Source organism: Lissotriton helveticus, chromosome 5_1, assembly GCF_964261635.1.
Source record: "Lissotriton helveticus chromosome 5_1, aLisHel1.1, whole genome shotgun sequence".
NCBI lineage: Eukaryota > Metazoa > Chordata > Amphibia > Caudata > Salamandridae > Lissotriton > Lissotriton helveticus.
The window spans coordinates 204,721,630-204,746,204 of record NC_136065.1 but is presented as its reverse complement, the minus strand read 5'-3'; the positions used below and the strand labels follow the sequence as shown (position 1 = coordinate 204,746,204).

The following is a 24,575-nucleotide window of genomic DNA, read 5'->3' as shown; positions in this document are numbered from 1 at the left end:
CAAAATCCTAAACTTACTACTTTTGGTATTCACAGAAGTTAGGATTTCGTCTTAAGTTTGTCTTAAGACAGACTTAAAAACTTATATCAGACAAACTTAGGTAGTAGTGTTCCCTAAAACAAGAGAAGCGTCCGCACATATAGCTAACACTCGTTGTAAACGTGTAGTGTAAACAATATTTATCACAGGAAAGCAACTGGGTGCTCAATTTACCCTTCATAGAGCAACTACCCAGTGGTGTTGACTGCACACAAAGTGTGCACCTAATGGGCACAATAGAAGAAGGGGTTTTAACAGCACACCTCTCGTTATGGTATTAATATCATATTGCACTCAATGTAGTTTCATTTAAACTAGGACACAAAGACAATCACAATATGGTTGTATACAAAGGGATACAAGAAATGCGATGCTCTTGATATTCTTTTATTCAAAAAACTTCTTTAAAAGTTCCCAGCACAGAGCTTGCCACATAGCTTGCCAAGCTATGTGGCAAGCTGTGTGCAATATGATATTAATACTATAACGAGAGGTGTGCTGTTAAAACCCCTTCTTCTATTGTGCTTAAGACAGACTTAAGTTAGGATTTTGTCTTAAATCTGTCTTAAGTCTGTCTTAAGACAAACTTAAGACAAAATCCTAACTTCTGTGAATACCAAAAGTAGTAAGTTTAGGATTTTGTCTTAAGTTAGTTCTGTGAATCGGGCCCAAAAAGCTTGAACGCCTCCTTATTTCAAAACATTCAAGAGAAATACTAGACGAACTTAAAACTCTAAAATACCAATATAACAAACTAATAAGCGAGAGAGCTCATACCTGGGTGAAAAAGCAGAGCACCTCAATTAACGCAGTTCTTAACAAGATAGGCAATATTGAGGCCGAATTCAAAAATATTGCAAGCTGCTATCCGCATTAATATAATAAACTTTATAATCCAGATGGACATTCCACAACTTCGGACTACGAGAACCAACTCAGAAATATTAACATTCCCTCACTCACGGAGCTAGATCAAACCTCTCTTAACAAACCATTAGAGACAGAAGAAATAGACAGCGCAATCAAAACACTAAAGCTAAAAAAAGCCCTGGGACCAAATTGCTTCGCAAGCAAATTCTACAAAACATTCAAAGCCTTGCTCATATCACAGCTAAAATCCCTCTTCGATTTCTACAGCAATAAAGTCACAACTGGTCCAAACTTCACTGAAGCTACAATTTCTGTAATCCACAAAGATAATAAAGACCCATTAGACACCAAAAACTACAGGCCAATCTCCCTCCTCAATGTAGACTGTAAAATGTATGCAAAAGCCCTCGCCACAAGATTAGAATTTTTTTCTCTATCCCTGATCCACCCCTCTCAACAGGCTTCAGCAAAGGGAGATTGGCCTGTGACGACATAAGACTATTTGCACATGTAATTGAAAAATCTCCCATCCTCAACTCCTCTGCAATAGCAAAGGCCTTGGATGCCAAAAAGGCCTTTAATAAAGTCGTCTGGCCTTTTTTAAGATCAATCAGCCGGAAATGTAACCTTAAACCCTCATTTGAACAAACGGTCTTCATACTATTGAATATGCTACTTACCAGTATGCATCTGTTCTTGGCATGTAGGGCTGCTGACATTCACATCTATAGCATAGATCGCCGCCTAGTGTTGGGTCCGGATGATTGCACATTGTTGTCCTGGAAGAGTCTTTGAAGTATCACGAGATAGGTGGCTCCTTCCCTGGACTACAGTGCGCATGGGCATCGACTCCATCCCCAGATTGTTTTTAGCCATTGTGGCAAAGATGGAGTGTAATAGTGTAAGCGATGGCCATGCTAAGAGTAAGTGTTAAAAAGTCTGCAGCCGCAACAGGCGCCGGGGAGGAGGGCGGGCGATATAAATGTCAACAGCCCTACATGCCAAGAACAGATGCATACTGGTAAGTAGCATATTCAGTTCGAGACATGTGGGCTGCTGAATTCATATCTATAGCATAGAATACATATCAGTCCCTCCATTAACGGCGGCCGCCTGTGCCAGCTACAGAAGTCTGAAAAAGCGTTTTAAGAACAGCCTGCCCTACAGCTGCCTGCTGCTTGGAGTGCACATCTACACAGTAATGTTTAGTAAATGTGTGTGGTGTAGACCATGTGGCTGCTCTACAAATATCTTCCAAAGGGATATTACCAAGGAAAGCCATAGAGGCCCCCAACTTTCGGGTGGAGTGGGCTCTTGGAGGGACCGTTAAAGTGCGCTTAGCCTTGTGATAGCAAATCTGAATGCACTTAACCATCCACCTGGCTATACCTGCTTTGGAAATGGGGTTGCCTCACTTTCGTTTTCGTTTTCGGTAATGGCGGCTCCGTCGAAGTGTCCGTAGCCGGGCCGGGAGGCGGGGCCGTGGATTTTGGTAGAAGGTCTTGGGTAAGGCCGATAGGCGATCCCTCGACCTGAGCCTTCGTAAGTGTTCGAACGGGGCATAGCTCTTCCTCTGAGCTATCTTCCATGGCCCCATAGGCCTTATCGTCGTCTCCTACCTCGTCGACGACTTCTTGTACGGGTAGGCCTTCGGCATCCACTTGATAGTCGTAGTCGATTTCTTCCGCTTGAGGTGAAATCTGCAGCTGAACATCGTGTTCGTCCGCTGCTCCGCTGTCGAAGATGTCCGCCGGGGCCGACTGCCGGGCCTCCATGCGCGCCACGCGCCGAAGCAGAATCGTTTTCTTCTAACGAAACCGGGAACAAGCCATACAGTTGGCTTCATCGTGGTCCGGCGACAGGCACTTGTTGCACACCGGGTGGACGTCGATGTGTGGGTACTTCGATCCGCACACGGGACACTTCTTGAACGGGCTCCGTTCCATGTCGCGTCGTCGAGGGTCTTGCTGCGTCGACTGGGTCTCGAGCACCAAAGAGTCACACGACTCCCTGGATGTCGAACTCGGGAGGCAAGTCCGAACAGAACCGGGCACCGAACGCAAACAATACCGACGATAAGAGAAAAAGGCCTTTTGGCCTCGAGAATATTGTCGATTCCGAACTGGAGAGAACGAAAGTACATCCGAACCCAATGGCGGAAAAAAACAATCTGGGGATGGAGTCGATGCCCATGCGCACTGTAGTCCAAGGGAGGAGCCACCTATCTCGTGATACTTCGAAGACTCTTCCAGGACAACAATGTGCAATCATCCAGAGCCAACACTAGGCGGCGATCTATGCTATAGATATGAATACAGCAGCCCACATGCCTCGAACATAACAATTCGTCCGCCAAAGTCAGAGTTAATGCCTCCCTCTCCTCCCTTAATCAGCAAACTCAGAGTCTCCGTAATTTTAGAGGAATGCTCATGGCTACAAAGTGATACAGTCTTGGCCCATCTCAGCAGTCGAATCTAAGTGGCAACAGCTGATGTTTCACACCGTCTCCAGAATTATCTCTGTATCACTTTGTAACCATGAGCATTCCTCTATACGAATAGATGGTACAAGGGAAATAAAGCTACAAGGACCTTTTTAAAAAATGTAAAAATTCATAACTCGAAAATTACTTACTTGAGTCTAATAAGCTTGATCCAAATTCATATAAAAGTACATGTTAGTTTTATAGGTGATGATGCATGCTAGCATTTTAGAAGAGGGTGGATCTCGCACAGCGGGGGTAGTCCTAATAGTAAAGAATTGTAACGGATTTTCGTGTGCAGAAGGGTGGAAAACACTGTCTAGCCTTCCAGTGTATCAATGAACATTGTAGAGGAAGCTCTCCCGCCTAGGGAGAGAACAACCCAACGCACTACTTTCAGCAGACCAGAGGTCTGATTCACTACTCCAATTGTAAGACAACTTGTAGTCCGAATGAAAGCATATTCAAAAATATGGTTTATTCATATCCATATCCGGATGTTTATGTAGATAATACACATCAGTTTTATGTACTCCACAAGTATGTTCAGGTGTGTTATCACATCACACTACCCAATGCATTTCGGGCATGGCCCGTCGTCAGGGGAATTACTTAGTGTGGATGTAACAGCGGGACTCCGGAGAGTTCCATGAGGGAGCAGTCGAATCTAAGTGGCAACAGCTGATGTTTCACACCGTCTCCAGAATTATCTCTGTATCACTTTGTAACCATGAGCATTCCTCTATACGAATAGATGGTACAAGGGAAATAAAGCTACAAGGACCTTTTTAAAAAATGTAAAAATTCATAACTCGAAAATTACTTACTTGAGTCTAATAAGCTTGATCCAAATTCATATAAAAGTACATGTTAGTTTTATAGGTGATGATGCATGCTAGCATTTCCCACAAATATTCATAATGGAAAATCGGTGTAACCAGTTTCAATAAGATTATGGGAAACAAAAATAAACAAGCATTGGCAAAGCCAATAGGTATGAAATTGGTGGTCCGCTTTTTAGTTTTGTCAATGTGAGACTTGTTTTGGCATGGTTTTTGTAAAACGTTATTGGTGTGGGAGCTGCCGGGCCCTTACCTTTATAACAAACATTGGCAAAAGCAAAAATAGTTTTTTGGTCTCAAAAACACATACTCCCACAGTAGTTACTGGCACTGAACAAAACTGCTTTGTGTGCCAATATGCTCCTTGTGAAAGAGCAGAATGCTATCACTCACAGTGAAACCAGCCGATACAGAAAGAGAGAGACAGAATTTTAATAAACACAAAAAGGACATGGTCAACGGCAGACAAAATTAGGGGCCGAATTATTAAAGAAAGTCTCAAAAGTGCATCCATGGTATATGTCTTTGCATTAAGTGCAGCTATACGGCTTTTGTGAATTCCCAAGAATTTACAGAAGTAGGACAAGAAATAGTACTCCTAGAAAGTATTTGTGAACTGCATTTTAGCATGAGCCAATATGCACGTGTAGATTTGCTCATACGAAAATCTGATTGTTTGCAAGTTCACTTTCCCTCCAACCACTTTTTTCCCTAACTCTGGGTATTGCCACATAAATGCCACAATGTATGAGTTGAGGTAAATATGTTTGCAAAATTACCTGCACCCTAATGTGATGATAACTAGACAAATGACCAGCAAACTTACTGTCCCAGGAGGTGGTCAAAGCCCTTCTCCACTTCTGAGCGCTTGTGCTGCAGTGGCTCAGGAAGATCTTCATTACCGTCGCTCTCGCTGCTGGCCGAGCTCACCTCCACCTGGGCATGCGCTGCGCTCTCCTTTGGAATTGGAGTCTAGGAGATGGAACAAAGATGTTTGGCTCAGATATGAGAAAAGTGCAGCTGGTGATTTACAGAAGCAGTGGTTGTGATGTGTGTGGAAGAAAGCAGACTGTGGAAATGGCTAGCTGTGAAGGAAGTTACTCGATTGTAAGGCATACTAATGTGGGGATAGTAAACACTTGTAGGCACTCGGGGATAATGAAGGTACACCATATATAGAGCATACTGCTGGAGATCAGACTGCTGCGATAGTAGAGACATCAGGGCAATAGTAGACAGTGCAGGGACCCTATGTCTAGAGCATACTACAGGAAAATTGGATGCTGGGGCTAATAAGGAAGTGCAGGCTATGAGGAACAGTGCAATATTCCTATGCATAAAACATGTTGCAAGAGTAGCGGATGTGGCAAACAGTAACGAAATGTAGACCATGAGGAGTAGTTCAGAAACACAGAACACAATTCTCAGGAGCTTTGACTGATGATGTGGTGTACAAATTCAGACTGTTGGGAGTGTTGTAGTCACATTGCAGGTGCATTGTGCAATAGACGCATTGGATAGAGGGCTGAGCAGAACTTCCCATTTTGTTGGATCATTTAGGAATGCCTGATGTGAGGGTATGAGGGGAACTAGCTGTGGAAGACTGTGAAAGAGCTCTATAGTTGTGCAGGAACATTGGCTGCACTGCACAGTACAGATGTAACTCCTGCACTGGTGTGCAAGGACACTGGCTGTAAAATAAAGTACAGGAGTGCTTACTGTATAGCTGTGCAGGAGCATGGCCTGGCGTGATTCTTGGATGGGGTGCAAGAGCAGTAGATGCAGAATGCAGTGAATGGATGATTACTGTTCAGTTGTACAGGAATGCTTGCTGTGGAGTATACAATACAGTAGCAAATGTTTTATGGGTGTGCAGGACCATAGGTGTCAAAGTCCAGCCCAGGTATAACTCCTGTATTAGGGATGCACTGGCTGCAATGTGGGGTGCAGGGATGATTACTGTAGGGGTGTGAAAGACCAAATGTTTTTGAAGTGCAATAGAATATGGTAGCAAATGACCATACCATGGGCAACAGGATTGGCCCCAGATGTATAGGCAGAATTCCTGTATGTGTGTCCAGGAACACTGGCTGGGTGGACAGTGCAGGAGCAAACACTGTACGAGTGTGCAGGATACTGTGGGGTATAAAGGGAATACTGTAAGGGTTGTGAAACAGGACTGGTGTGAATCACAGCATAGGAATGATTCCTGTGCTGGTGTGTAGAGTTGTGGTTGTTTATAGCACAAGAGATGGCTGTCATATGGGAGAAGGTAGTGCCATGAGCATTGTAAGCAGCAATAGTTGGTGCATGCTCTCTTTCGCACATTGAGTTAAGACCACTTGTCTTCGGAGCAGGCCCATGAACAATGACAGTGTGCACAAATACTGGCTCTAGGGTACAGAATTAGATCATTCGCTCTGGGGAACAGCACTCAACATCGGGCTGTGCAATGTGGTGCATTAGGAGTTTATTTTAGTTTGCTATCACCAAATGGGTCAGTCTGTGGAATTGATGCTTGATGCCTTTTGCAATTTACTGGGCCACTGTTTACAGGAATGGACGTAAGCATTGACCATAGGACTAGGACATATTGCTGCACAGACTATTGTGTGGCGGCAGGGACTCAGTTACTGACTGTGTGAATGAACAGTGGCCTTAGGAGAGAACCACATTTGGAAAGAACGTATGAACAATTGGTTCAGGCAGAGTACTGGCACTTGGAATCGACAAGAGCAGGGACAGTAACAATGGACTGCGCCACTTTAGCAATGGATAGGCACACTGACTGTGGGATGGTTAATGGCACTAGCTGTAGCAATGGGTGAAAGCCCTGGGCCAAAGCACTGGACAGGAGAACAGACTGTCAGAATGGTGAGCACTGGATAGAATGGACAGAAGCACTGGCTGTGGGAATGGGAGAAAGCACTGGCTGCATGAATGGCTTCCTTTAAGGATAGACATGAGCACTGGCTGTGACTCTGGACTGGAATGCTGCTGTGGTACCAATGACTATGAATGAATGGTAGAATGGTTGTAGAAATGAGGAGGAGCAATGCTGTGGGAATGTACAGGAACATTGACTTAAGGCAAAAGCACTTCTTGTAGGAATGGGCCAACACAGAGGCTGTTGGAATTGACACAACCAGTGATGTTAAGAATTGACTGGAGATCGGGTATATATGGAGCACACCTAGTAATGGACAGAAGTATTGCATGCTGGAATGCGCAGGTGCATCAGCTAAAGAAGTGAGTAGAAGCATAAATTGTAGAAAAAGACAGGGAAACTGCCTGTAGGAATACTGGGATGGACAGTAGCACTGGCGGTAGGAATACAAGATGGACAGCAGCAATGGCTGTAGGAATGCAGGGATGGGCAGCAGCACTGGCTGTATGAATGCAGGGATGGACAACAACACTGGCTGTAGGAATGCAGGGATGGAGAGCAACACTGGCTGTAGGGATGCAGGGATGGACAGCAGCACTGGCTGTAGGGATGCAGGGATGGACAGCAGCACGGACTGTAGAAATGGAAGATGGACAGCAGCACTGTCTGTAGGAATGCAGGGATGGACAGCAGCACTGGCTGTAGGAATGCAGGGATGCAGAGCAACACTGGCTGTAGGAATGCAGGGATGGAGAGCAACACTGGCTGTAGGAATGGAAGATGGACAGCAGCACTGTCTGTAGGAATGCAGGGATGGACAGCAGCACTGGCTGTAGGAATGCAGGGATGGACAGCAACACTGGCTGTAGGAATGCAGGGATGGACAGCAACACTGACTGTAGGAATGGAAGATGGACAGCAGCACTGTCTGTAGGAATGCAGGGATGGACAGCAGCACTGGCTGTAGGAATGCAGGGATGGACAGCAACACTGGCTGTAGGAATGCAGGGATGGAGAGCAACACTGGCTGTAGGGATGCAGGGATGGACAGCAGCACTGGCTGTAGGAATGCAGGGATGGACAGCAACACTGGCTGTAGGAATGCAGGGATGGACAGCAACACTGACTGTAGGAATGGAAGATGGACAGCAGCACTGTCTGTAGGAATGCAGGGATGGACAGCAGCACTGGCTGTAGGAATGCAGGGATGGACAGCAACACTGGCTGTAGGAATGCAGGGATGGAGAGCAACACTGGCTGTAGGGATGCAGGGATGGACAGCAGCACTGGCTGTAGGGATGCAGGGATGGACAGCAGTACTGGCTGTAGGAATGCAGGGATGGACAGCAGCACTGGCTGTAGGAATGCAGGGCTGGACAGCAACACTGGCTGTAGGAATGCAGGGATTGACAGCAGCACTGGCTGTAGAAATACAGAGATGTACAGTAGCATGGGCTGTAGGAATGCAGGGGGTGGACAGCAGCACGGACTGTAGGACTGTAGGAATGCAGGGATGGACAGCAGCACTGACTGTAGGAATGCAGGGATGGACAGCAGCACAGACTGTAGGAAGGCAGGGATGGACAGCAGCACTGGCTGTTGGAATGCAGGGATGGACAGCAGCACTGGCTGTTGGAATGCAGGGATGGACAGCAGCACTGGCTGTAGGAATGCAAGGATGGACAGCAGCACTGGCTGTTGGAATGCAGGGATGGGCAGGAACGGGGGGTGTATGAATCCAGGGATGGGAAGGAACAGGAGCTGTATGAATGCAGAGATGGGCACGAACAGGAGCTGTATGAATGATGGGATGGGCAGGAACAGAAGCTGTATGAATGCAGGGATGGACAGGAACAGGGGCTCTTTGAATTAACCAGAGGAGTGGTTGTAGTCAGGGACATGTGTACTAGGTTGAAGAATGGAGAAGAGAACCATCGGGGGACTGAAGGAAAGGGCAGGAGCACTGCCAGTAGGAATGTATGAATGGAAAATAAGCATTTGCTGTAGGAATGCAGGGATGGACAGGAGCAGGGGCTGTAGGAATGTAGGAAAAGACTGAAGCAGCAGTGATAGGAATGAAGGAATGGACAAAGAGCAGAGCCTGTAAAATGTAGAAATGCAAGGGATGGATGGGAGCACTTGATTTATGAATAAAGAAATAGACAGGAGCAGTACCTGTAGTATTAAAGGAACGAAACAGACCAGTACTAGTAGGAATTGACAGGAGCAATACCTGTAGTAATGAAGTAATGGACAGGAGCAGTATCTGTACCAATAAAGAAATGGATATGAGCGGTACTTGTAGAAATGAAGGAATGGGCTGGAGCAGTACCTGAAGTAATGGATAGGAGTAGTATCTGTACCAATGAAGAAATGGATAGGAGCGGTACTTGTAGAAATGAAGGAATGGGCTGGAGCAGTACCTGAAGTAATGGACAGGAGCAATATCTGTACCAATGAAGAAATGGATAGGAGCGGTACTTGTAGTAATGAAGGAATGGGCTGGAGCAGTACCTGTAGTAATGAAGGAAAGGACAGGCGCAGTACCTGTAGTAATGAAGGAATGGACAGGAGCAGGACCTGTAGTAATGAAGGAATGGACAGGAGCAGTATCCGTAGTAATGAAGGAATGAACAGGAGCAGTACCTGTAGTAATGAATGAATTGGCCAGGAGCAGTACCTGATAACAATGAAAGAATGGACAGGGGCAGTACCTGAAGTAATGAAGGAATCGACAGGTGCAGTACCTGTGATAATGAAGGAATGGACAGTCGCAGTACCTGTAACAATGAAGGCATGGGCTGGAAAAGTAGCTGTAGGAATGGGCAGACCTGGTTGTTGGGATCACCATGAAATCTGTCAGAGTAACTTGTTTTCACTCACCTCTGGATACGGGGTCCGCACAGCTGGTACAGGGGCTACTGCAGATGGCGTGGGTTGCTGTGTTAGATCATCTGTGAGAGGGGTGGTGTATATGTTAGGGGGTGGTCCGGGCTCTGGATGGGCACTTGGACCGGGCCGGTTCTGCATGGTTTGGTCAATCCCATCCTTCAGCTCTTCCAGCTGCATTCCGAGGCGGAATATCTCACCCTCCACAACCCTGAAAAAGATAATGTTTTATGCTGAGTTGGAGAGTCGAAACCTGGCACCTTAAATTGGGCTGGAATTGGTCCCTAATTAGTCTGGACTCTACTCAAAAGGGAACTAGGAATGCTGGATTCCTAACCACAATTCACCTGTAGAGCAAGCCCTGGAAAATAATTATAATAGGGGATACCAGGACTCAAGACCACCAATATGGAGAAGGACACCAAAGTAAGGAAAGCACTTCCAAGGAGAGGGATGGGGACATTGAGGTTGTTGAAGCACATGCCAAAAGAAGAAAACACCGGAACATTAGAATCCTATGTCAAGAAACTGGCAGATATGGCTTGGCAGTTCAGTCTGGACTGTTCCCATGAGGCACAGGGTCAAGACTGATTTGCATATGGCTATGTCTGAACTGGGGTTGCTTGTGAGCTAAAATAACGATGGGTTAAACCCAGATCTGTGACTGGGGGTGAATGTTTTGCCAATGTGCAACATTCCATCCATCACCTCGTGTGTTTTGCTGTTCACCCTATGTGGGAAGGTATGCCCAGACTAGGGTGCCGTGCTCACTGCGCCACTGGAGTCAAGCTATCCTGGCTGAAGATGGCTGATAGCCAGAAACCGGTCCTAGGAATCTTGATTCCAGTCCAGGGAAGACATGGTTTGGCAGTTCGGTCTGGACTGTTCCCATGAGGCACTGGGTCAAGACTGATTTGCATATGGCCATGTCTGAACTGGGGTGGCATGGTGAGCAAAATACGGATGGATTAAACCAAGATCTGTGACTGGGGGTGAATGTTTTGCCAATGTGCAACATGCCGTCCATCACATTGTGTGTATTGCTGTTCACCCTATGTGGGAAGGGTATGCCCAGACGTGGATACCGTGCTCACTGCACCACTGGAGTCAACCTACCCTGGCTGAAGACGGCTGATAGCCAGAAACCGGTCCTAGGATGCTTGATTCTGGTCAAGGGAAGACATGGCTTGGCAGTTCGGTCTGGACTGTTCCCATGAGGCACAGCGTCAAGACTGATTTGCATATGGCAATGTCTGAACTGGGGTGGCATGGTGAGCAAAATAACGATGGATTAAACCCAGATCTGTGACTGGGGGTGAATGCTTTGCCAATGTGCAACATTCCGTCCGTCACCTTGTGTGTTTTAAGAAACTGGAGAGCAGCAGAGGTAAGACAGAACGTAGATGACATTCAGGGAATGTTGGGATGTAGACACTTGACCCTCTAAGCCATGCCCTTCCAGTGCCTTGCGGTATGCATGCAATGGCATGGAATAAGAAATAGTTAAACACTTGGTAAAGTCACTCTGCTTTCCCGAGAAGGCCCCTGTTGTGTAGTGGGCATAGTTCATGGTGCACCCTATTGAGACCAAGACCAAAGAATATCTGCGCTATCTGGGCGACGCTGAGTCCCTCATCACATTCTGCAAGGGCCCCATCATTTTGCGTTACGCCAGTGATTTTAATCATTAAACGGTCTGCCGGAAGGGCATAAACGGAAATACTGCTGAACAGGGAACAACATCCATCAGTGCAGTGTGGAGAAGAGCCAGGATTTAACAAATGTTTGGAACAAGGAGGAAAAAAAAGGGAAATCGAAGTCTGAAAACACCATGGAAGAAAGCCCATGAGCCAAATCTATAATACAAGGAGCCAGGAAGGGAGGCTCTGGGAGCAGCCCAATCAGGTAGATAGGCAGAAAGATTGAAAGGCAGAGAGAAAAAAGAAAGAAAAAGGCAGAGAGAAGAAAGAGAAAGGCAGAGAGAAAAATAAATTGAAAGAGAAAGAAAGAGAAAGAAAGAGAAAGGCAGGGAGAAAGAAAAAGAGAACAAGCACGAGAGAAAGAGAAAAAAAAGAGAAAGAGTGAGAAAGAAGGATCTAGAGAAAAAGAAGAAAGAGCAGGTGAAGACGAAATGCAAGTACAGAAAGGCCTTTAAAAACAAAAAACAGCAGGGATATTTGCAAACACCTTTCACCTAACAACTGGTCCGAAATCTGAGGATGAAAGGGAGAGAGTCTGTATTTCATCCAACACATACGATTCATCTTATTGCAAAAGCTGTTTTACTGGTGACTTCTGCACTTTTTATGCCCATGCTAAAATCATGACGCATACCTGTCTGGATCGAACTCTCCGTTGTGCGCTCCAGGTCCTCGCCGCTGCTGCAGCAGGCGGTGTTCCTCCCGGGCCTGGAGGTAGGCCCTCTCCAAGGTGTCCTGTGCCCCCTTCAGTCTCTGGAGGCTCTGAAAGGAGATGCAGATGGTTTAGGAGGTGTGCAGGGGCTTTGGGTTATCTGTAGCCTACTGTCCTATGCATGGGGCCTAGTGCACACAATGCCACTAAGGGTGGCCAGAACAAGGTATAAAAGGTGCCTGCATCTCAGAAGCATGCAGACTTTGATCAACGTTTCACCACAAGAAACAAAACAAGTCCATGAAACAGCAACACTGCATAGAGCGAAGAGTTCAAAAACTGCAAATAATTGAGGAGCAGCATGTCACCTGGTGGCTGCTTGTCATCACTATATGTGCCTTTGATGTAAACTGGGTTCTATGGTCCTGATTCACAAAGGTATTCTTTACTTTTAAATTATTTAAAATATTTAAAAATATAAATATATTTTAATGTGAAATATATATATAAGTTTTTATTATTTAATCATAAAACAGGTTAACACCCTATGATGAATTTAACAATTAATGTACAAATATTTGTATTAAAATCTAACTACATTAATTGTCATTAATGTATGCATCACTTATAATAATGAATAATGAATAATGCATAATAAAAATATGTTTTCTTTAGGAGGGGATTTATCTTGTAATTAAAACTTTAGAATAATAATTTCAATTGAATGTAACATATTTCAACTAAATAAATATTTATTTCAAAATTAAGCTAATAGTGCTGTAGCATCTTTTCATTTTGTTACTTTATGTACTATATGTTAAACTTTTTTTTAATTTTAATCTTCCCTACACTTTAACATAAGTTCTGTTACCGGGCCCTGCTGCATTAAAGGGCCACTCGGAGACCATTACGATGGTTCTCCCTGTCACTGCGTTTCAATATGATTTCATAACTGTATGGTCTCTGTCTCCCTCTTGTGTTTGAAAATAGAACCGCTTTCGAATCAAGCTGCATGGAAAACGCATGCCTGGAACTACATACAGAGCAAGGTTTTGTGATTTAAATCCGGGGATTCGTACTTCCCCAGGAGTAGAGAATTAAATGCGGATTTACGGCGAGAGCGGCCAATTTTTTAACTTGGGGAACCAGGTTCAAGTCTGGTGGGAGCCTCAAACATTCTGTGATTTTGGGCAAATCACTTATTCTCCCCGTTCCTTAAAAATCAAAGGGTCCGTCAATAATTAATTTATTTGCTTATAGCGCTGGATAGACCCGGAGGTATCAGAGCGCTTTAAACATGAGGAACAGGGCCGGACTGGCCCTAGCGGGCACCGGGCAATCCCCCGGTGCGCCGCATGGGTGGGGGGCCCTTTTTGTTACAGGGCCGATTTTACAGCATAGTTGCAAAATCAGCCCTGTATCAAAATCGGCCGAAAACCGGCCCTGGCAAAGAGCTCGGCGGCACCCACAACCCCCGGAGGGAGGGGGGGGGGAGGTGGCGACCGAGCACTTTGCCAAGGCCGGTTTTGGTTCCCAGTCCGCCCCTGATGAGGATCAGCGAGTTACAGGTTACAAAATGACATCAACTGGTGCTCATGTAAAGCGCTCTGATACCTTCGGGTGGAGTTGGCGCTATATAATCTACAAAAAACAAGCACTGGCATAGCCAACAGGTCTCGCCTTTAGGACCTTATAAGTGTTTAGCCATGCAACAGTTGATGTTGTTGCACCAAGGATATTGTGCTGCATAACTAAATACTTATAAGGTCCCAAAGGTGAGACCTATTGGCTATGGAAATGCTTGTTGAATTGTGCAGTGTTCTTTGTGCTCTCTTCCTGTGTTTAGCATTTAAAGTGTCAGTGCTCAAAAGTTACAGAGGGAAATATTATTACTCACAGGCAATTAAGGAGGAGTGTCACTGCTAGCAGTTATGGAAAAGATGTGCCACCATCTCAGCCAAGGGAGGACGGTGTCATGGCTCACGGGTATGGGAGGAAAGTGATGTACCGCAGACATTGACGTGCTACGTTTCACAAGCAGTACAAGTAATATAACTATCAGCACAAACAGATAATCCAGGAGAGACATCACTACGCACAGGAAATGTAGGCGAGGCATGGTAACTTATCTGCTACGGAAGAGTGTTGGCAACACTCCCAGAAAACTTAAAAGCGGCAATAAAGGAAACATACCAGCACAAAGAGGCAAGAGGAGATGCCAGAGACACCAGCACAAAGAGGCAAGAGGAGATGCCAGAGACCCCAGCACAAAGAGGCAAGAGGAGTTGCCAGAGACATCGTCGCCCACAGAAAATGGAGAGGAGATGCCAGAGATACCAGCACCTACAAAGGATGGAAGATACCAGATACCAGCACCCAAAGACAGTGAAGGGGAGATGCCAGAGACACCAGCACCCACAGACAATGGAGGGGAGATGCCAGAGATACCAGCACCTACAGACAATAGAGGGGTGATGCCAGAGGCACCAGCACCCACAGAAAATGGAGGGGAGATGCCAGAGACACCAGTACCCAGAGATACCTGATACCAGCACCCACAGACAGTGAAGGGGAGATGTCAGAGACACCAGCACCCACAGACAATGGAGAGGAGATACCTGATACCAGCACCCATAGACTGTGAAGGGGAGATGCCAGAGACACCAGCACAAAGAGGCAAGTGGAGATGCCAGAGACACCAGCAACCAAAGACAGTGAAGGAGCGAAGGCCGAGACACCAGTACCCACCCACAGACAACGGAGGGGAGATGCCAGAGACCCCAGCACCCACAGACAATGGAGAGGAGATGCCAGAGACACCAGTACCCATATATACCTGATACCAGCACCCACAGACAATGGAGAGGAAATGCCAGAGACACCAGTACCCAGATATACCTGATACCAGCAGCCACAGACAATGGAGGGGAGATGCCAGAGACACCAGCACCCTCAGACAATGGAGAGGAAATGCCAGAGACACCAGTATCCAGATATACCTGATACCAGCACCCACAGACAATGGAGTGGAGATGCCACAGATACCAGCATACACAGACAATGGAGTATACATGTCCGAACTTAGAGTGAATGCAGAGTCTTTTGAATACACAGGCAGATAAGGAAACGTTCTTCAGTCAGAGGCAATGGAGAAGCAGTGTCAGCATCAAAGGCAATATAGGAGAGGTGCCAGCACTCGTAGGTGCTGGATAAGATGTGTCAGCACTGGCAGACAATAGGAGAAATAAGCTAGCACATACATGTGATAGAGAAGAAGTGTCAGCTTATGCAATACAGGAGAGGTGTCAGCACTCAAAGGTACTCAATGAGAGTTGTAAGCACTGGCAGACAATAGAAGAGAGAAGCCAACACACACATGTGATGGAAGAGCAGTGTCAGCATCAAAGGCATACAGGAGAGGTGTCAACACTCACAGGTGCTGGATAAGAAGTGCCGTGTTTTGCAATGACAAGGGAACCCAAATGGTGGGCAGGGACCTTGGGTACTAAATGTTTTAAGGAACAGTGGTCCCTAACACAAAAAAATTTGTGAGAATTCATAAGTATAGCAATACAATGATGTCTATATGTTGGCTGTCCAACTGGACATCATCTTTTAATGAGAAGGTACAAGAAACATACAAGTGGAGGCATATAGATCATAAATAACGGAAAAGGCTCAGGCAATACAAGAAGGTGTGGTCAGAGAACATTACAGGTATTAGGCCAAAAGAGAATACATTGGAGCACCCAAGCACATACTAATACCAAATATACATTTGTGTCAGAGTGCATTAAGTCGATGACGTTTCGATCCCTTTAACCTAATGCTGGGATCATCTTCAGGACAAGACAAGTTGCTGCCTAAGGCAATTGCCTATTGAACACAATTCTGAAAGAGGGGTGGAGGGGGGAGGAAAGAGTCGAAAGAGGAGAAAAAAGAAGAGGGAAAAGAAGAAAAAGAGGGGATTAGCAATGTGGGAATTATAACCAGAGGCTTTAACGTACTAATTATACGTGAAAGGTGAGGCATGCTACAGTTCTATGGGTAAGAAATGTGTGTGTTAAGATACTATCCGTCTGGGCATGCGACGGCTAGAAGGGCTAATATGCACCCCAAGGTTGACAAGAGGATTTCATATTCGGGTAATATGTGGCCCGAGATTGACAAGAGTTCATGACAAGCATCCATGCACTAATGGGAATTACTGGTGATGAGGGAGTAGGTAGTAAATAAGTTGTGTTGAGGGATTACCTGGGACTCAAAACCGCGAGTCCGAGCAGAACACTAGATTCTTTATCGGGTTAGATAAGGGTAGTCCAGTCCGCCATTCGGTTAAGGCCTATGTGTAGAGTTCTGCTCGGACTCCCGGTTTAGAGTAATTCCCATTAATGCATTGCCTCTTGTCATGAACTCTTGTCAATCTTGGGGCACATATCGTCCTAATATGAAATCCTCTTGTCAACCGGGGAGAGGATGTAGCCTTACGGCAAGAGCGGTCGACCTTGAAACTGGGGAACCTGGTTCGAGTTTCGGCAACGACGCTCAACATCCTATGATTCTGGGCAAATCACGTAATCTCCCCGTGCCTAACAAAATACATTAATGTGTCCATCTGTAACGAAACTGGTGGTCATGTAAAGTGCTCTGATTTCTTCTGGTCTAGTTTGTGCTATATAAAACACAAAAAAAACCAACAACAAAAAAACCGCAGGGTACATATTACCCCTTCTAGCCGCTGCATGCCCAGACAGGTAGCATCTTAAAACAACCAGTTCTTACCCATACAACTGGAGCATGCCTCACCATTCACATATAATTAGTACATTGAAACCTCTGGTTATAATTCCCCCATTGCTAATCCCTCTTTTTCTTCTTTTCCCTTTTCTTTTTTCCCTCTTTCGCCTCTTTCATCCCCTTCCCCATTTCAGAATATTGTTCAATTGACAATTGCCTCAGGCATCAACTTGTCTTGTCCTGAAGATGATGCCAGCATTTGGTTAAAGGGATCGAAACATCGTCGACTTTATGCACTCTAACACAAATGTATATTTGGTATTAATATGTGCTAGGGTGCTCTCATGTATTCTCTGTTGGCCTAATAACTATAATTTTCTCTGGCCACACCTTCTTGTATTGCCTGAGCCTTTTCCGTTTTTTATGATAGATATGTCCCCACTTGCATGTTTTCTTGTACCTTCTCGTTAAAAGATGATGTCCAGTTGGACAGCCAAAATATAGACATCATTGTATCGCTATTCTTATGAATTCTCACAAATGTTTGGATAAGAAGTGCCAGCACTAGCAACAACAGGAGAGAGAAGCTAGGACATACATGTGATGGAGCAGTAAGTACGTCAAACCTTACAAGTAAGAGGAGAGGCGTGTCAGCACAAACAAGTAATACAAGAGATAATAAATCAACAGGTAATACAAGAGATAATAAATCAACAGGTAATACAAGAGATAATAAATCAACAGGATAATAATAGGTAGATGCCAGGACACCAAGGTAGTGGAGAAGACATGAGAGGTGCCAGCACAGACAGGTAATGAAGGAGAAATGTCACAACTCACAGGTCATATAAGTAAGGTGCCAGGAAGGAGGAGATAGGTCAACCCTCACAAGTAAGAGGAGCGAGGTGTCAGTACATACAGGTGTATGGTACTTCAAACCAAACAGGTAATAGGAGAGAGGTGTCAGTACACAGGTGATGGAGATAAGTCATCTGTGACAGATAATAGGAGAGGGTGCCAGCATACAGAGGTAATGCAGTAAAATTGTCAGAACTCAAATATCATATATGAGAGGCCCCAACGCAGACAATAAAGGAGATATGTCAACTCTCACAGGCAACAGGAAAGGGTGTCAATGCACACAGGTAATGGAGGAAAGATGTTGGAACTCACAGGTCATACAGGAGAGGTACCAGCATGCACAGGCAATGCAGGAGAGTTGTCAGAAGTCAAAGAACATACATAAGCGGTGCATCTACAAGCAGGTAATGCAGGAAATATGTCAACCCTCACACGCAATAGGAAAGGGAGCCTTGTGTGCTGTCTGTCTTACTCAACCAGCTCTCGCCTGCAAGCCGTACTCGCTGGTTTCGGACTACATCCCCCAGTTTGCTAGGCTCAAGTTTGGGGGCTGATATTGTACGCCAGAGAGCTTTAAATTCATCGGAAGTGTCCCGCGGCGTGGGAGCCTTATATGCTGTCTTACTGAACTCACTCTGTCCTGTATGCCGTATTCGCTGGGGTGGGACTATATCCCCTAGTTTTCCAGGCTCACACATTGGAGCTGATCTCCAGCACCGGAGTGCTTTAAACTCATCAGGTGCACCCTGCAGCGCGTGAGCCTCCTATGCCGTCTTACTGAACCTGCTCTGTCCTGCAAGCCTTACTCGCTGGGGATGGGACTACATTCCCCAGTTTTCCAGGCTCACACGTGGGGCTGATCTTGAGCGCCAGAGCGCTTTAAAATCATTGGAGCACATTTGCAGTGCAGGAGCCTCAAATGCCATTTTACTGAACCCGCTCTTTCCTGCAAGCCGTGTTTGGTGGGGTGGGACTACATTCCCCAGTTTTACAGACTCACTTGTGGGGTTGATCTCGAGCGCCAGAGCGCTTTAAATTCACCAGAATCATCCCGTATCGCAGGAGCCTTGCATGCTGTCCTACTGAACCTTCTATGTCCTGCAAGCCGTACTCACTGGGGTGGGACTACAGCCCCCAATTTTCCAGGCTCACCCATGTGGGCTGATCTTGAGTGCTTTAAATTCATCGGAAGCATCCCACAGCGCAAGATGCGTGCAGGCCTTGCCCGGCTGAAGTCCGGACCTACAGCAGGCACAAGAGTCCGGATCAGGTCATTTCCCATCCTGAGCAGTATTCTGTATACCTGAAGTTGTAAGGGGAAGTGGTCCTGTAGTAAGGATTCTTTTGACTTCTTCTTTTTCCTATGGCTTTTGAGATACCAGCCTGCCTGAGCAATTGGGGTGCAGACATCAACTAGTGTGTCTGCATGTTTGTCAGCCGGGATCCTGTAAGATAAGATAACTCTGTGAAGAACTGAATGTACTGCCATGTGAATGATGAATTGGCCCATTATGAGGGGGAAAGGCTCTGAGGCTATGGCTCCAGAGGGGTCCTCAATACAGGGTGACTGGCCCATTATAAACACAATTTCCATCCAGGCCCACAGCTGTATCTTCAGGCACAGATCACTCTGGATTGGTAATGGCCCGGATCATGTGGCTGACCCTCTCTCCCATAAAGGAAGCGGAAGCGGAAGGAACACGAAGGGACGGATTCTGCCAGTGGTGATGGCCCATGATCTCAACAGGGCTGGACTGACCGTGCCGGGTATCAGGCATTTCCCCTGGAGGCTGGAGGGGAGGACACTGGTTTGGCAGAGGTGCTGCAATATCGCAATATTGGCCCCATGTAACAAAAGCAGCAGTGCTTCACACTTTCACCCACACCTGCCCCCCTAATGCCTCCCCCCCCCAGGGTTGGTCTGACCAAATTGCCAGGGCTGCCTCTCAACAAATGAACAATTCTGTTAGCAAATCTATTGAGGACTTTATTGACAATAAAATACAGTCTTATATGGATATTTTTTCTTCAAAGTTAAAACTCCCAATTAGGGGGCAATTACCTCCGCTGGAATCACGTTGCAAAAACATTGAGCAAGCTCTCTTGCATATAAGGGGTGTCTCCCCACAGGCTGTTGTGCAGTTATCCTGAATGCCATTGGTCGATGGTCCTTTAGTAGATACTATGACACGGGATAGCTTGCACTTATCCATGTTTAGAAATAAGGTTAATCCTAAAACTAATGAAGGTCGCCTACCCATGCAAGATACCTTGTTGACTGGGGGTGTTGTTCAAATAGTGGTGCTACTGACAAGGAAATTTCTGAGGTAGGAATCCCGGGGCCTAGGCCTAATGAAGCCCTGTACAACGAGGTTCGGCAGCCTAGTTTATCAAATGGCCCCATAATTGACCTCCCCTCAAAGCAACCCCTTATGTGGTAATCTTGGCAACTTCCTGCCTTTGACTGGGAATAGCCAGGAACAATATAACTCGTTGAAAAACAAAGTGACTCACAGGTTGGGTTAAAATTTGAATTAGGGTCAAGCTATTTCTGACTGTATTCATATGGTTAGAAGGGTCAGATGGATGGGGAAGGATAGGAAGTCCATGGAGGGCGATTGCATAGTTTTCGATTTTAACAGTGCTAATGTGGCAGAGCGGGTATTTGCCATAGCAAGTTCCTGCAGGTGCTTATTGAGTTCCAACATTCAGGTTCTTCCCTTGAGCTTTTTCTACAGACCCGAATCAGACAGCCCAACGCCCTAGTTCTTAGTTGGTCCCCAGAGGTCAGGTCGTCCCCGCTTGCAACCTCCTCCTCCCCATAATAAGTTTGCCCCTTTCAGCCTGTTGGATTCCTGTGACTGACGGGACAATGAAGCAGCCCTACTCACTTCCGTCATAGCCTTACTGTGTACTACAAGTCATTGTATCTATCCTTGTAGAGAACCCTCTGATGTTACCAGCAGTAATGATATTCTGTTAATAAGCTGGAACATCGCAGGTCTGTTCTCCAAATTCAAAGATGCAAATTGGATTAAATATGTTAAAGTTTTCCACTTGATTTGTTTGCAAGAGACCATCAACACCTTTAAGCCCCTGGCTGCGGCCGGAATTCCGCGCCTGTGCGGCACATTCCGATCGCGGGCGTGGTCATGACGGCTCCCGGTCGTCATCAGCACACGCCCACCGTAACTCATGACAGCCGGGAGCTGTCATCAGCACCGAACGGGTTAATTTAGCAGGCTATAAAACATTCTTTACCCTAGCCATTCATTCGCCGGTTGGCAGGGCCAAAGGGGGAATGATTATTTAGATCTCACTCGAGATATATGGGCGTATTATTGAATTACATCCAGGGGTTCCGACCATTCAAGCTCTTAAGATTACACTTGCCGGATCTTTTGTAGTCTACCTGTTAAACATTTACAACATGAAAACATGGTCAAAGGTTACATCGAGCACCCATAGTTTGAGTACATATAATCTCTCATTAGTCCAGCACCAGTGAGGGCAGAATAATGTAATTGTTACTGAATATTTTAATAAACATTTATGTGATGGTAATATATATTTACACAATACTCTTCTTGAGGTTTTGAATGCCCCTCAAAGGTGCTTCCTGACTCCAGGGCTTTACCTGGAGCATACCAAAGAGGGGACTGGTTTTATGATGAGGTTACATGATTTTAACCTTGTAATTTATAATGGATAAGCTGAAAGAATCTTACACAAAGTTTTTTCCCCAACTTATATAGGGCGGGCCTGTGCCTCCCGTATTGATTATTATTTTGTATCAGCCTTGTTTCTTTCCATGACTGTTAATTTTAGTATCTCTTGTCAACCTTTTAGCGACCATAATCAGTTAACTTTAACATTGACTGGGCCAAGTACATCTTTAAGGACCTCTTTAAGAACCCGTACAGTCCCTCAGAAACAGAGCCAGGGCAGACAACTAAGATGGGCAATGGTGGAACCGGAACATTTTGTAAACACCATATTTCATCGCTGTACCAAAGAATGAGACACTTGCTTAGATCTTTCTACCCATGACCATATGCTCATATCAGCCTTCAGCTCCATTGCAGAAAAGGTAGCCGAGCTTCTCTATTTGCCAAATAAAAAACCCTCCCTTCCCTCCCCAAAATGGTTGACTCTCGTTGCTCAAGGACCTTGCACATCTAAAAAGTACGCATAAAATAATCCCTAAGAATAGGGCACAGATTGCCTTTTGCAGATGTACTTGTAAGGAAGAACTGAAGAAAAGGAAATGGATCTTAAGGGAAAAGGAATGGGAAGAATTGGCTCTAACCAGTTCTGTTAAAAACTGCTCAGCCTTCTGGCATATCATTAACCAACCTTGCTTTGCCCAGGAGAATGCTCCTAGCCTATGTCATCATATTCCTGCCCACGACTGGGTGACTCACTTTCAGGGTATTTGTAACTGAATTGATCAGATTGTCAGGGTAGAGTTGGATCTAGTAGAGTACATGGTATTAAGAGTCACTAGGAAGAAGGCCCCAGGTCCTGATAGCCTACCGCCTGTTTTTTAAAAAGGGGGACAAAGACAAACCAGACAAATATCACTTTTGGACTCAGTTGTTAAAGTTCTAGGGTGAGTGTCATTGGACAGAATGAAAATTTGGGCGGTTGATGATAATATTATTTCTGATTCCCAATATGGCTTTCAGCCGGGTAAATCTACCACAGATCAGTGTTTAACTCTTTAATTGCTAATTAGCAAATATACTATTCACCATTCTGAAACACTCCACCGGGCCTTCATGGACCGTACGCAAATATTTGATCGGGTTAGTCATGGCAAATCCTTTTGAGTACAAGACCTCAACATAGTTTATTTTTTACGTGAACGCCATGCAGAAACTACTGCCACGGTTAAAACGACTCAGCCTGTACGGATAGCTTTAAAAGGAGCCACGGGGTTCGACATGGGTGTATCCTCGCCCCCTTTTTTTTCTTTATACATAAAATGTGCTGGAAAAGGCCTTAGTTGCCATTAAGGCGGATTATCCATCTATTGGCTCTTATCCTTTATCAGTATTGCTTTACGCAGATGATGTGGTCTTGATGGAGAGAACGGCCAACAGCCTGCAAACCTTGCTGAACTCCTTTCAAATGCTTTATGAGAGATTTAGGCCTTTCTGTTAAAGTCCCCATGTCTTACATTATGGTGGTGGGAACCAAGTCAACAAGAACTAAGATTCTAACCTTGAACCAGCATAATTTAGCAAAAATTTCGGAGTTTCCCTATTGGGGGTATTGTTTGATTCAAAATTAAGCTGGAAACCCTTGTTTGAGGCCAAGATGCAGGAGCCTAGGAAGTCTGTAGTAGCTTTTTTTCGCTTTGCTTCCTGGCTGGGTAGTAGAGCCCTTAAAGCCTTAGTTAAAATCTACGAGGCTAAGCGTATATCTAAAGTACTGTATGGGAGTGACATTTGGGTGTATCTTCCAGTAAATGAGCTACAGATAGAGGAAAGCACATTTCAAAGGGCATGTGATCTAATTTCCACACAGCACGTCAACCTACTGCATGACTGAGGAGATAAGGGTTAAGTATCTAAGTGACCAGACAGCTCTGCGTCCACTGCAGAGTTGGATTAGGATATGGTCACAGGAGGAGCTGGCCCTGAATTGTTTAGTTATGAGGGATTACTGGTCACTCATTTATGCCTCAAAATACCCTGGTTACAGTATATAAGGGACTCCGTGCTAACCTGGGGAGGAAGGAGGTATTTTTGTAAACCAGAAGGCATTAGCAGAGGAGATCTCAAATGGGGTAAGGAGAGATTTAGGGAATGGGTGGTTTCACTCAGCGAAGAGGATGAGTTAACAAAACACACAGTACTCGTAAAATATGTTTTGACAACTACCACTCTGGAGATGGTACCCTATTTAATACTGTGAAGCGCTCTAGGGACAGATGTTTGCTAACTCGTGGTTTGTTTTTTAAATGCTGCTGTTTTTATATGGAGTATAAAGGAAGATTAAATATGCCTTTCTAGTTTTTGAGTCGCCTTTCTTTACATGAATTGTCTTTTATAGAATGTTTTTTATACTGTATTTATACTGCTGCTGTATTTTATGGTTTTAAGAAATCAACTGAATAAAAAATAAATCATAATAAATAATAGCAGCAGGTGGTAATGCACACAGGTAATGGAGTAATGGATGGGAGATGTCAGAACGTACTGGTCATATATGAGAAGTACCAGAACACACAGGTAATGGAGGAAATATGCCAACCATCACAGGCAACAGGAGAGCACGTCAACCTAATCAGGCACTGGAGGAGTGTTGTCAGAGCTCTTAGTTCATACATGTGAGGCACTAACACACTCAAGCACTGGGGGAGAGATGACAAAACTCAAGAGTCATATAAGAGAGGTGCCAGTACACATCGGTAGTGTAGGAGATATGTCAATCCTCACAAGTAACAGAAGAGAGATATGAGCACAGACTTGTAGTGGAAGAGATAAAGAAAAGTGGTGTCAGCACTAGCAAGCAGAGACTGACAAATGTCAGCACTTGCTGGTAACAGAAGAGAGGTGCCAGCACATAGAGGTAAAGAAGGACAGATTTTAATCTTAATATCCAATGT

At 45.3% G+C, this 24,575-nt stretch overlaps 1 protein-coding gene across 1 annotated transcript in view; it reads right to left on the bottom strand.

Annotated features, from left to right (window-relative positions):
* AKNA (AT-hook transcription factor) overlaps positions 1-24,575 on the bottom strand; it is a 225,565-nt gene that overhangs the window by 108,349 nt on the left and 92,641 nt on the right. Inside the window, exons 8-10 of the mRNA XM_078642000.1 lie at positions 12,344-12,471; positions 10,004-10,220; positions 5,060-5,205 (exon numbers count right to left, since the gene is read on the bottom strand). Coding sequence (XP_078498126.1) covers positions 5,060-5,205; positions 10,004-10,220; positions 12,344-12,471 — 491 coding nt within the window. The remainder of the gene's footprint in view (positions 1-5,059; positions 5,206-10,003; positions 10,221-12,343; positions 12,472-24,575) is intronic.